The 13,605-nt window shown below is 38.9% G+C and overlaps 2 protein-coding genes and 1 long non-coding RNA gene across 3 annotated transcripts; 2 read left to right on the top strand and 1 right to left on the bottom strand.

The window, feature by feature from the left end:
• The first annotated feature begins 1,159 nt into the window (after window positions 1-1,159).
• Window positions 1,160-8,962, top strand: LOC149596252 (ATP-binding cassette sub-family C member 1-like). The gene is made up of 10 exons (XM_089861413.1): window positions 1,160-1,219; window positions 1,264-1,278; window positions 1,392-1,559; window positions 1,893-2,077; window positions 2,285-2,390; window positions 2,499-2,978; window positions 3,623-3,822; window positions 4,004-4,130; window positions 7,334-8,103; window positions 8,614-8,962. Exons 1-10 carry the CDS (start codon window positions 1,160-1,162, stop codon window positions 8,960-8,962), a joined length of 2,460 nt encoding a protein of 819 aa, XP_089717539.1.
• A 1,024-nt stretch (window positions 8,963-9,986) lies between these two features.
• On the bottom strand, window positions 9,987-10,492 carry LOC149596251 (uncharacterized). The gene is made up of 2 exons (XR_016379394.1): window positions 10,316-10,492; window positions 9,987-10,256 (listed from the first exon to the last, which is right to left on the bottom strand). It is a non-coding gene; the product is annotated as an uncharacterized LOC149596251 (long non-coding RNA).
• Window positions 10,493-10,804: 312 nt separating this feature from the next.
• Window positions 10,805-11,572, top strand: LOC149596250 (uncharacterized). Its single transcript, XM_089861412.1, has one exon. It carries the CDS (start codon window positions 10,805-10,807, stop codon window positions 11,570-11,572), a length of 768 nt encoding a protein of 255 aa, XP_089717538.1.
• The last annotated feature ends 2,033 nt before the right edge of the window (window positions 11,573-13,605 follow it).

Genomic DNA, 13,605 nt, shown 5'->3' with positions numbered 1-13,605 from the left:
TAGTACTGTTAAAGACAACGCATCGTAGAGGTACTCACTCCGCTTCTCACTCAAGCTTTCTGCTTGTGTCATACTATTATTATTATTGTAGTAAGGATTACGGGTAATAATTTTAGAGCTGTTAAACGTAGTGAGTCGAGAGTTTACTCACTCAATTTTTGTGTTTGTGATGAACTATTACAATTATAATAGAAGTAAATTCAATTAGAGTAAGCGACTGCACCGAAGGGCTATTTACTCAAAATTTTAACAGGAATACATTTTTGAAGAAAGGGTATTTACACTAAAAATGAAATGTCGTTTACTTTACCGCTTGTTTTCGAAAGAATAGTATGCTTCATAAGAGCTATAGTACGGGGACGACGTGGCTTTAATATAGGTCTTGACTATCTTGTCTACAGTCTTTTTAACACGCAATTCCAAGAACGTATGTGTTTACCAGAAACCCTCTGGAGCCCGATCTGCTGTTCGCAATTATAGGACTAGCAGGGATAGATTAAATTTTAGGAGTAGGAATGGAGAGCTGACTAATATGAGCGCGCGTCAAAGTCCCGGTATGAAAGAAGAGGCGGGTCATAGCGACAGAGCTTAAATGGAGTTACGTATTTTTCGTCAGCAACGTCATCAAAACATAGTTTAAGTGAGCCAATAAGATAATTTGGACTTTTCGTTACGTGTTGGAGGGATGGGCTCTATACTGGGCTATGAGTCGGACTGAAGTAAATACAAACCGTTCTCCATTCCTACTTCTAAAATTAAGTCTATCCCTGGTACTAGCAATTACTAGGCATAGAATCAAAGCGCCATAAAGTTGTACCAGGCACGAGTAGAAAAGGAGAGATATTGTTCGCTCTTTTCAGACTGACAACCGTAAAGCTTAACTCGCACAACGAGAGTAAATTGAATGTTGGAAAATTGGTTTACTAGTATATTTTCTGTTGGATAGAGGGTGCAACATAGCAACTCTCTCACTGTTGGAGTTTAGGTTCGCGGTGTAGTTCACTCCAAAACACGTCTCCATTTCTACTCCTCCCTGATTTATGGCGCTGCCATTTTATGACGGTGGGGTTTTGAAACAGAGGAAGGTTGTTATTGTTGCTGGCTTCTTAAATACGTTTAGAAATAAAGATCAAAAGCGCATGATTTATGGGAAGTAACTATGATAATGTTTCCATCAAGTGCGGCTCAACATGATTACACTATCAAGCCCTTGGATACAGTGATAATCGCGAGAGGTCTTGCGTTTCCGCTCGCTTAATATAGGACAGTGGATATAAGGTCTGTTTCACGGGAAGCTGTGGAAATAGACTGAAAAACCTGACGTAGCGACGTTTTATTCATAGTTCCATAGATGGCTGCTTACGTTAGTAATGTGTTCGTTTACATGATAGGGTATCAACTTGAGTGGTGGTCAGAAGCAAAGGGTTAACATAGCCAGAGCAATTTACCGCGATGACGATATATATCTCTTTGATGACCCTTTGGGGGCAGTTGACTCACACGTGGCCAAACATCTCTTCAACGAAGTCACCGGACCAAAGGGATTACTCCGAATGAAAGTAAATAACGTTACTCATATTTTCTGAGAAAGCGCTTAGGATCCACTAATCAAAATGAGATATCGACGCTTTGTTTTGTTTAAATGCTCCCAATATTAGTTGAATATGACGACCCGGAAAGTTAGTTTCTTTACTGAGAAATATCAGCTGAAATTTCGTATATCAAATGCATAGATTTTGATTTAAATTCCTGTAACTTCAACAATAGCCGCTCGAAAAGTGATGAAAATATATTGATGCTTTTAACGCAAATAAACGCTCATGAGTCACTTGCTTGTGCAAGTTCCTTCTGTTGGTAGTTGGCTCGACAAATAGCAATTCACTCTCTTACAGACGAGAGTTTTAGTGACGCACAACTTGAGCTTCATTCGAGAAGTGGACGAGATCTTCTTCATGAACAACGGACGAATCATCGAGAGGGGAACCTACGATGAAATCATGAGTCGTCATGGAGTGGCTAGAGATTATTTCGCCCAACACATGAGTGAAATGAGCGAGGGGAATAAAGAAGAACCGCCGTGAGTATATTTCTACGGCCAGTACGTAGCAGAAGTCATAGAAATGAACTATATACTTCAAATAATAACCAAATTTCGTTTTTGGTTAACCACCATTAGACGTGTACTGTTTGTAGAGATAGCCCTTATTTTAAATTGTTTTGAATTAATTTTTTCAAGTTGAACACGCTTTGCTAATTTATGATTTTTGGTAATTTAATTTCGTAGTACGTTAAGTACCAAAGTTGGAAGTTTTCATCTTGCTTCCGAAGGAAAAGTCTCCGATGAAGATGAGGCAAAAATCACCACCAAAGAAACGCTTAAAGAAGGAAATGTATGTGAACTTTTATATACGAGGAGAGTTTGGACTCTCCTTGGCTTCTTGAGAACTAAAATTCTCAACACACTATTTTCCTCATGATAATGTTATGCGCATTTTCAGATATCCGTATCACAATACAGACAATATTTTAAAGCCTATGGGATAACATGGTGTGCGATCTTCGAAGTAATAACCATCAGTTCCGCCGTCTTTAACTTCGCGTCAGTGTACTGGCTGTCTCTGTGGTGCGAGGACTCCAAAGAAGATTTTAAAGCGAACCAAGGTTTAAAGGAAACTCGTATATTGGTCTTAGTCGTTCTTGGTCTAATCCAAGCCCTTTTGGGATTTATCGGTATAATCATGAACGTCTTTCGCTGTCAACAAGCGGCTAACTTTCTACATAGGAAAATGCTCGACAGCGTATTTCGCTCTCCCATGTTCTTCTTCGAAACGACCCTCGTTGGAAGGATACTCAATCGTTTCTCACAAGATATTGACGCCCTCGACCAGCAATTGCCTGCAATGTTAAGACTAACCAATAGAGGATTGATATTTTTGGTTGTTTTCCCGTTAGGAATTGCAATATATTTACCATTATTTGTAATTCCCTGCATTGTTGTTGTCCTTGGATACTTTTTTCTTCAGGTAGGAACTCGATTGCAGTGTCCATTCATAATTAATGACTCAGCATCACACTCAATAATTAATCGCCATGCTTAAACACGGAATTCGTATCGAGTGAGGGGTAGCCGCTTTTGATCTTTAATAATCTGGGAGTTGTTTGCGTTTCAGAGCTTGGAGCGGTTCAAAAGAGACTAGAAAAATAGAAATCCTACCATTAAACATTGAAAATAGTCAAGATTATTATCAACATTTTCTAAATTTAACAGACATTTAATATGATTTTTTAATAAGTCTCGAAAAACCCTCAAAAGGATGTATAATGTGTTTTGAATGGGCAAGGCTTAGCTCAAATAGAATTCTACAGCGCATGTGTATCGTTATCAATACATTGAGAATGGGCATTGGTATTTCCGTTAAATCTATCCAAAGTCATTAAATAAATAATCATGTGATATTGGCCAGTCACTAGTTCACTACTCCACGAAATAGTAACACTACTACTTCAAAAATACAGTTCTTGACACGCCCCTATATTATGGGTTGCACAACCGGGAAAGAGGCCTTGGCGGTGGGAAATTAATATTGAATTTAAATTGAAGATTTTCCCATATCTTTCACAGCGTTTCTTGATGGCGAGCAATCGGCAATTCAAGCGCATAACAAGCTTGAGAAATTCCCTCTTGTTTTCGCACGTGGGAGGATCAGTGATTGGCAGCACTGTCATCAGGGCTTGTGACGCCGGGGAGATCTTCGAAGGGCACTTCCTGGAACTGATCGACGAATGCAGTGCTTCTAATTACATCATGAATATGGCGCAAAGGTTATTTTGTAATTAAGTCATCAAATTCTAGTTTCAATTGCGTCTTTGTCGTTTTAAAGCGACAGCATTCACACTACATTTTTACATTTGGGTTGAAACCACACTAGCGATGCAAAGCAAAGAGAACATTCCAAGTCGCTACTAATTTTTCATAGTCGATAAAATGCTATTATTTTTTCAGGTGGCTGACAGTACGCTACAATATCTTGGGCAATTGCTTGATGTTTTGCACGGCAATGTTCTTAATTTTCAGCAAAGCGACTCTATCAGCTAATTTCGTAGGATTGATCTTGGCTAATGCCGATCGGGTAAGCGCTAGCAATGAAAACGAAGCGACTAAATATCACTGTAATCAAGTTTTGCGACGAAGTATTTTTAGAATAGGTACACCTAATGCCGCCATTCTTTTTTTCGTGAAGGGTCGAAGCTAGTTTGGTCACGTTAATATGTTGATGAATTGTTATGCTTTTAAAATTAGAACCCAAAAACAGATTTTGGTCGTTAAGGAATTATGAAACCGATTACTCGATAAGATTTCGGGCGACTTCTCTTTGGAGTAAAAGAATCCCCAGTTATACGTCTGCTCACTCTGGTGTAATTCTCTAGGCTTGTGATTCGTTAAATATTAAGTCTTCTGGCGCTATCTACTCTCAATATAAGTATTTTTCTTTAAAAAATATCGGGTAGAAATAACGGTTCCTTTTTAACCGATACCGATGCATCGGTTAAAGCCAAATATCGGTACCGATACCGATATGGCATCGGTATCGGCCCATCTCTAGTCTCGAGTAACATCTCTTGTCCATTATCATATTGGAATATATTAAACTTAACCGCAAATCTATGTTATGACTTGCATGGATTTGATCTTCGAACCTTCGGCTTCCTAAAATTACACACCGAACTGCTAATTTAAATCCGATTATATATTTAGCCTTTAAATTCTTCGGACATTGAATTCTATCATATTAAACATTTTCGATCAACAACGTTAAAATCAGAATTAATTTCTCACCCAAAAATGGATTAAATAAAGGTGTTTTTGATTCATAATTTTTAGATTATAAAGTACTAGCTGTTACCCGCGGCGTCGCTCGCGTGTAATAAGAACTTCCATCAAAATGATACAAAGAATGGGTAGATTTTACGTGATGCCTAATATTTTTGTAGCACCCTAGGCACTCGGCGTTGCCCGTCAGCCCGTCGGGACATTTTTTATTACTTTTCACGCGGACATTATTCCATAAAGAATGGTTTTAAGTTTTTGGCCGCTATTTAAAAAGATGGCAACAAATCGAACCCAAAAGACCATTCAGTCCGTCTATAGGTTATAGGAAACCCGTGTACTAAATATTTTTGAAATCGGTTGAAACGCGCGGACTTTGTTGCATAGAGAAGAGTTTTTACATTTCTGGGCGCCATTTTTTAAGATGGCGGCGGATTGGAAAAATCTTTCTTTGTACGCGCCTACTACTCATGAGTAACGTTCCTGCAAATGTTCAGCCTTCTAGGGCTAGCGGTTTGGGCTGGGCGTTGATTATCAGTCAGTCAGTCTGTCAGTCAGTCAGTCAGTCAGGACTTTGATTTATATAGATATAGATTATCAAGAAGGAATATACTATAAGAAGGCTTAGGTTGCAAGATTTTAGGCTTCTACTCTTACGCCGCTGTCAAAGGACAAGTAAGCCCCATCCCTTTCATGTCCGTCATTGATTTGCGCTTTCCCATTGGATCCCGTGCGGATAGGTCATACAGACGCGAATGACTTATTCCGACTAGGGTAAAAAAGCCTCGAGCAAAGTAAACAGAAAATGGAGGCCGCCTGCGGTGCTGCAAAGGCACGACAGTTGTTTTCAATTGCCATTAACAAGCTTGTTAAATGTTTTGAACCTAACTTGATGGAGTTGAATATGTAACTCTACGTGAAAATCGTTCTACACTCATTTCTAAATCGAGTCAAGTGTAAAAAGGTAAAAGAGTTAGATGGTGGAAAACATAGAGTAACTTGAGTAAGATAGATGGTGGAAAACATACAAGCAAGAGTAAAATATAGGACTGTTCACGAGCCGAGCTGAGCGAGCTTTTTAAAAGCTCGGCTCGGCTCGAGTCAAAAAAACGGCGGCTCGGCTCGACTCGAGCCGAGCTGGGTCTTGGCTCGGCTCTAGCTCGGCTCGGCTCGAAAATGATCGAGCCGAGCCGAGCTGGCTCGATTAACATATACATGATTAAAAAAAATTGCTACTACTAACGTCAAACTTGAGAATGACTATAAATGCCATCCCATGTTTAGGAATGTAGTGGTTCAGTAAAACCCGCTCTTTAAAATATGCTCAAGGTTAGAGACGAGAGATTTTTCCCACGCTTTATTTCATGTAAAGATACAACGGAACGCTATTGGTGGAGAGAATAAAGACTGAAAGGAAAGCACTATATCAGTGACTAAGCTCGCGAGCCGGCTCGCGAGTCGGCTCGGCTCGATGCCTATCGGCTCGGCTCGGCTCGACCATAAAAAAGCTCGCTCGTTAATTAATCGAGCCGCAAAAGTGGCGGCTCGGCTCGGCTCGAACTCGGCTCGCTCGTCACGAGCCCGAGCTGGCTCGAGCTCGTGAACAGTCCTAGTAAAATATTAAGTCCCGCGTCTGTTTCTAACCTCTCCCCACCCATGAAGGGGGATTGTCGACTATCACGCGAGCACCGGACGCTAATTTATGTCTTTTTATAGTATATTCCTTCTTGGTAATATAAAATTATCTTTACATTGAAATCGTGATCAGATCTTGTCTATGAAATATATTATATTCCGAGGAGTTAGTCATTGGCCAAAATTTTGTACACCTAATTACTCATTTCTGAATTTTTATGTGAATTCCGATGATTACTGAATGAATTCCTTGAATTCCGTGATTACTATTATTTTCGATGATTTCCGTGATTACTATTATTTTCGATGATTTCCATAATATTTACACTGATTTCCTGTTATTGCTTCAGAATATTTGCGATTTCTGTTCCTATGATTTTTTTGGTGAATGCCGTGATTACCACTGGATACTTCCTGAATTTCGATGAATGCAGTGATTATTTGTTTTTCAGTCAATTACGATTTTTATTTTGGATTTTCGAATTCTTCGATTGATTATGTGTGATTATTTCCCGAAAGGTGTGATTACGGAAGTGATTACAAAAGATTACTAGTAAATCATGTGATTATTTCCGATTTTCTTAAGTTTTCACGTGACTTCCAGTGATTAGCGGAGATTCCTGATTACCCACAAGAATGAATGTGATTACTGATGATTTTTTAAGAATTCTTGATGTCAAGTAATCGATTTCGGCGGTTTTGTACACCTGATTATTCAAGTGACTAACCCCTCGTTATATTCTTTAATGTCATTGGCTAATAAAAATTTCCCCTCAATTTTGTAAAGAAATTGTGCGGGGTTTTCTGCCATGTGGATCAGTTATTTATTTTCTACAAATACAGTACTAATTTAATATTTTTAAATCGCAGCTTCTGCAATATCTTAAAGTCTTCATCGCCGCCGCTACGTGTTTGGAATCAAATGTCGTCTCCATAGAAAGAGTTGACGAATACTGTCGTTTGGAGTCCGAGGCCGAGTGGGAGAAACCAGAATCTCAACCACCATCTGACTGGCCCCAACAAGGACAAATCATATTCCAGGACTACAGCACTAGATACCGAAAAGGATTGGATTTGGTCTTGAAGGACATAGATGTAAGGATCGAAGCTGGAGAGAAGGTGGGCGTGGTGGGGCGGACAGGCGCTGGGAAGTCGTCTCTCACGCTGGCGCTCTTCCGTCTCATCGAGGGGGTGCGCGGTCACATCGTCATAGACGGAGTGGATTTGGATGGATTGGGCTTGTCCGATTTGAGATCGCGGCTGACCATCATCCCCCAAGATCCGATCCTCTTCTCGGGCACGCTCAGACTCAACTTGGATCCCTTTGGACAAAAGGATGACCAGCGACTGTGGGCCGCACTTGAACAATCGCACCTGAAGCCCTTCGTGGCGTCACTCGAGCAGGGACTGGACCACCCCGTGGTCGAAGGAGGGCAGAATCTGAGCGTCGGACAGCGTCAGTTGGTCTGCTTGGCTCGTGCCCTGTTGAGGAACACCAAGATCCTGATCCTGGACGAAGCGACGGCCTCGGTCGACATGGACACCGACGATCTCATTCAAGAGACCATCAAGAAGGAATTCGCCATCTCTACCATCATCACCATTGCGCACAGAATAAACACCATCTTGGAATACGATACGTTAGTATACCAAACTATTTGGGTTTGGATAACGAATCGGGTTCGGATAGTCAAAAATTTCCTTGACGGTATCGGTGCAGGGTACCCGATATATCTTCGGATATCCGGGTAATTAGGCTTAGCTGAAAAATGGTTGTCGGTTACCAGTCGGGGTATTAAAAGTTACAACGATTTTTTCTCGGGTACAATGATAATAGGCCTATTGGGCGTCTTTCAAGTAGAGAAAATTATCTAAATAGTTCGAAATATTCAACAATTATATTGATTATTTCAAACTTGAAGTTGGGCCTTTCTCAGTTTTTTAGCTTCCTTTAAGTTTTGGTTTCCATTTGTTTAAATAGAGTTTGATGGGCACAGGAAATACTTTGGGGCAGATACTATCGTCTATTCACATTGACTTAAAAATCCTGATTTCGCCAGAGAATTTTGGTACTGGGATTCAACGGGGGAGCCTCGGACAATTTTGAAATTCTAGACTGTTCTAGGATGAAACTAACACATAACGCTTAGGTTAGGACAAATAAATTCAAATTTGACACTTGGTTTCAAATATAGTTTAACCAGTTTGATCTTGAGACGGGTAGAAGCGGAAAGAAAATGTTTCTGCCCGGGTAGTTTTAGAAATTTGAAAAGTCAAATTCGGGTATCGGGGCGGGAGTCCGACCTGCTCCGTGAACGGGTACCCAAAACTATTAAAGAGACTTACCAATGTGATTGCCTAATTTCATGTCTTTTAACTTTTCAAAGGGTGATGGTTCTTGATCAGGGACGAATTACGGATTTCGACTCACCACATGCTCTCTTGAGGAATGAACAATCAATGCTCTACGTTTTGGCAAAAGATGCCAACATAATCTAGATTACGTTTAAATTAAGCACATTTGCCTTACTTTTATGTTATGTGCAGTTCGTTACGAGTCTAACGAATAACCTTTATCGTGTATTTATCACTAATAGAGCAACGTCACTTAGTATTGTTTAATTGGATCTTTTGGCCTATTGAAGCTATTCGGTCCATAGATACTCTAGCAAAAACATGCATTGTTGAATTATTGGCAATGTTATGCTAACTAAAGTATGAAAAACCCTCAGCACTTTTGTTATAATTTCCTAAAATTATTGAAACAGCAACGTTTATTCATAGAAAAAATATTGAAAAACACCGATAAAATTTATACACTGAATTTTCGTGGAAATGTTGAATTCAATACACATATCTGTTATAATTACAACAATAATTATTATATAAACTTTTAGTTTAATCGATTTTCCTTTTGCACTTAAATTCCACAGTGGCCTAAAATATATCGTTAAATATGGTCATAAATTATGGGGCGCCAAACCGAACAAAATTCGTCTAAATAACTGGTATATCTTAGTCCAAATGTGATATATATTAGTCGAAATGTGATATATATTAGTCGAAATGTGATATATATTAGTCGAAATGTGATATATATTAGTCGAAATGTGATATATATTAGTCGAAATGTGATATATATTAGTCGAAATCGAATATATATTAGTCGAAATCTGATATATATTAGTCGAAATCTGATATATATATATATATTTGTCGAAATCTGATATATATATATATATTAGTCGAAATCTGATATATATTAGTCGAAGAGTGATATATATTAGTCGAAATCTGATATATCTTAGTCGAAAAGTGATATATATTAGTCGAAAGTTGGTGGTCAAGAGTGACACTTGTTCAATCTCCGGGAGGGATTGTGGGGGTCAACAGATAGAGGGGAAGGTAAAATTGAAGCGTGGAAAATGTTTTGTTAGCTCGTCCCAGTCTTCTGTTCTTTATAATAGCAGAAAGTCACAATATTGGTATCTCTTAGAAACAAAATTATTCAAAATGAAGTCTGTATTTTTTAGATTAGGTTTAGTTATCATTGTTTTCTGTTTACATTGTAATTGTAACGAAGTTGAGGACTACATTCGTGAATTAAGACACGCTTACGAGCAATGTTTGCGACACCGTTATTCAATGGATATTAATGTTGTTGAAATAAATCATCGTAGGCTACAAGGCCACTGCAGAGTTTTGGAAGCAATTTTAACCTCTGTTCAACGTAATCCCGATCCAAATGGCGTCCTTCTTAACTTAGTTCAAGTAGTATATAACGGATTTGCTTCTTTGGTTAACGAAATGGAGGATATTATAAACACTAGGGAGGAAGTAGAAGAACCTTACATTTGCCCTGTTTTGCGAGAATGCACTGTAGGAAGGCCGCGATATCAATTAACTATTGAGCAGATAGAATTTTGTCGAAGTACAGTCGGTTTGTCGTGGGTGAGAGTAGCGTCATTTCTTGGAGTAACAGTTCGAACACTTCAGCGACACCGTTCTTATCTTTGCCTGGAAAGTGGAAATTACGAACCTATAACAGATGCCCAACTTGACCAATTTATTACAAATATATTAAATAATAATCCCAACATTGGAGAAACGTACGTTATTGGTGCCTTGCGAAGCTCGAAATTAAGAGTGCAACGATGGAGAGTGAGAGAGCGACTAAATATATTAGACCCTGTGGGAAGAGCTCTTAGACGACGAAATCTTATCCCAAGACGAAGATACAATGTTCAAGGAGCTAATGCTCTTTGGTAAGTGAAAACCTCAAGTCGTACACCGCGAAAATATGAATTAAGGGCATCCTGATAAGATTTTATTTACAGGCATATGGATTCAAACCATAAATTGATAGCTTGGAGACTCGTGTTTCACGGATGCATCGACGGATACAGTAGATACTTAATTTATTTGCAATGCTTCTCTAACAACAGAGCGAGCAGTGTTTTGGGTCTTTTTGAAGAGGGCGTCAGGTCTTATGGATTGCCTCTAAGGGTTCGAGGAGACAAGGGCATGGAGAACATTGAAGTTGCTAGATTTATGTTGAATAATCGTGGCTTGGATAGAGGTAGCTTTATAACAGGTCTATCTGTGCATAACCAACGTATAGAACGGCTTTGGCGTGAAGTAAATCGTCTAGTGTCATCCTATTTTAAAGGCATTTTCCGGTTTATGCAAGTTGAAGGCTACCTTGATGCCGACAATGAAATGCACTTATACGCGTTATATTTGGTATTCTTACCGAGAATTCGAAAATCGTGTAGATCGCTGACCGAAGCTTGGAACCACCATTCCTTAAGCACTGAAAATTCTTACTCGCCTATTCAACTTTGGTGTATGTCAACCATGAATGAATTAGACATTCAAAATGCTGATTTTGAATACGTTAACGACCCTTTGTTATACGGCGTGGATGAGATTTCCAGCATTCCCGTTGAAAGTGACAACAATGTTATTGTTGACGAGTGTGCTTTTTATCCTGGTGATGCAATTCATGGAGAACTTCTGAATTCCATTGATCTCATTTCCGATGATGGAAATCATGGAATAAATATTTACTTACGAATATTAGATTTTTTACGTAGTCGAGAATTTTGACACAACTGAAGAAGATCAATAATATGTTTATTTTAACTCACTGTTACAAAAAATGTTTTAATGCCAATTCAGACTTTTGAAAGGCGGGATTAATCGGAAGAATAGAAAAATATTGTAATAGCAAAAAAATACGTAAACTCTTTCAAAGTAAGGGGATCTAGAGGTATGAAAAATGGGATGAAGAAACGCTTATCTCCTACTCCCTGTCTTTTGCTCTTTTGCATATTAAAGTAAAAGTTCGCGTAACATAACATTATATCTTAAAATAAAGGCTTTTTTAAATACAAAAAGAAAAGTATAAAAAAACAATCTCTTGTAACAAAATAATTAGCATTTAATTAATCTTAAAAACGAGGTCTACTACGCCGCAATTGGTTTAGTGGGGTCTGCTAAATCGAACCTCTTATCCCTTACCTCTCTTAGCCTGTGAGAATTCAACCAATCCTGTTGGGGTTAAGTGTTTCGATTTAACTGACGCCACAAAACCAACGGCAGCGTAGTAGTCCTCGTTTTTGAGAGATATTTTTTATATATTTTTCCTTTCATATTTATAAAAAAGGCCCTTCTTGTAAGGTTACCTTCTTGTAGGCTACCTGAACTTTTCCTATAACATTTGACGAACTAGAGGTGGGTACAATTTTTTTTATCCGTCACTGTTAGTGCATGCTGTTCCAGCTTACCAGGAGTTAAAAAGAATGAAACAAATTTTGAATTTAATTATCTTAGAAGAATTTAAATTTTTTGAAATCCAGCAGTGTTGCTAAAAGCAAAGTCCATTCTGTCTTGGAAAGACTCGTAAGTCTCGTGAATCACTGGCAAGCTCAGTTTAAGAGCGCAAGTGCTTGTTGTTGGAACACGGGTGACCTTGTTTTTAGCCTCAGTAGTGTTATTTTCGGGATGAATAAAGCCAATTGACGGACGGGTATCGAAACCTAAAGGTGGAATGCCTTCTGCGCCTGTAGCGAAAACCATGATATCTTTCACAGAGACAGCTGTAAGCTTTTCTTGACAATCCATTAAGTATTCCATAAAGAATTGCATGGCTTTACATTCGCTGTCGAATTTCGATGTGTGGTCATCTGAATATTCGATGTCCGAAAATAAGCTCAGGAAATCATTCGCCGTAATTTCAATGCCATCGAAAACAAATTGGTTTTCAAATGCCTTGGGGCGCCTAAATTCTTCAAACCTTCAATGAATCGACATCGGGGTTCTGCAGTTGTGGTAAACACGCAAAAGTAAAGGAGGTCATTCAAGAAATTTCTCTTATCATCAAGCGTTAAGATGGCTTTCGTTGATCCGGCCAGTAATTTAAGATCAGAAAACCTTTCTGCCAAGTCTTGTAACCGCGCCAAATCTGCACATTTATCAATTTCATTAAGCTTTTCTTTTAGGTCAAAATCAGGAACGTCGTCAAGGGTAGGAGTCAGATCTTGTAAGTCTTTCACAAGGGAATCGTACATTAGTTTGCTTAAGCATCTGGGACCTTGGCCTCCATGAACCAAGCATATTGATACAATGAGACAGGCGTAGTAATACAGGTCTTGCTTTCGGGCGGTGCTGTTGGGATTGAGCATCCTTTGAAACTCGGGTCCAGTAAAAACGTGACTCTTCATAATTTCTTTCATCAATAATCTCATGAATTCGCGAGTTGGTCCGCCAGCATCAATTGTTGCCTGCATGGTAGTTCCGTCGTCCCTTTTTCGTAAATTGTCTGTAAAACATACGCTCATCTTAAGGTTCGGCTTGTAAGATGGCTTTTTGAAGGCTCTTAAGGCACATTCGAGGAGAGATTTTCTATTGATAGAAATATAAAAAGTCTGATCTTCACTTATGTTTTCAGCGAGCTCTTTTAAAATGGATTTGAGATCATCGCTTTTTTCAGGTAATATGTTTATTAAGGATGTACTGCCAGAATCACTAATTTCGCCAAATTCGCCGGGTACAGTATCTTCGGTTTCGAGGTCATCATTTAGAAATAAATCCAAATAATTTACATAAGCCTCTGATAAGTGTGGAGTTTGGGTGTCTTG

The sequence above is a fragment of the Phalangium opilio genome, unplaced genomic scaffold, assembly GCF_054372755.1.
Source record: "Phalangium opilio isolate 3A_F unplaced genomic scaffold, DU_Popi_V2 ptg000390l_1, whole genome shotgun sequence".
Taxonomy (NCBI): Eukaryota; Metazoa; Arthropoda; class Arachnida; order Opiliones; family Phalangiidae; genus Phalangium; species Phalangium opilio.
The sequence above is the reverse complement of the archived record's forward strand: the minus strand, read 5'-3'. Positions and strand labels throughout refer to the sequence as shown.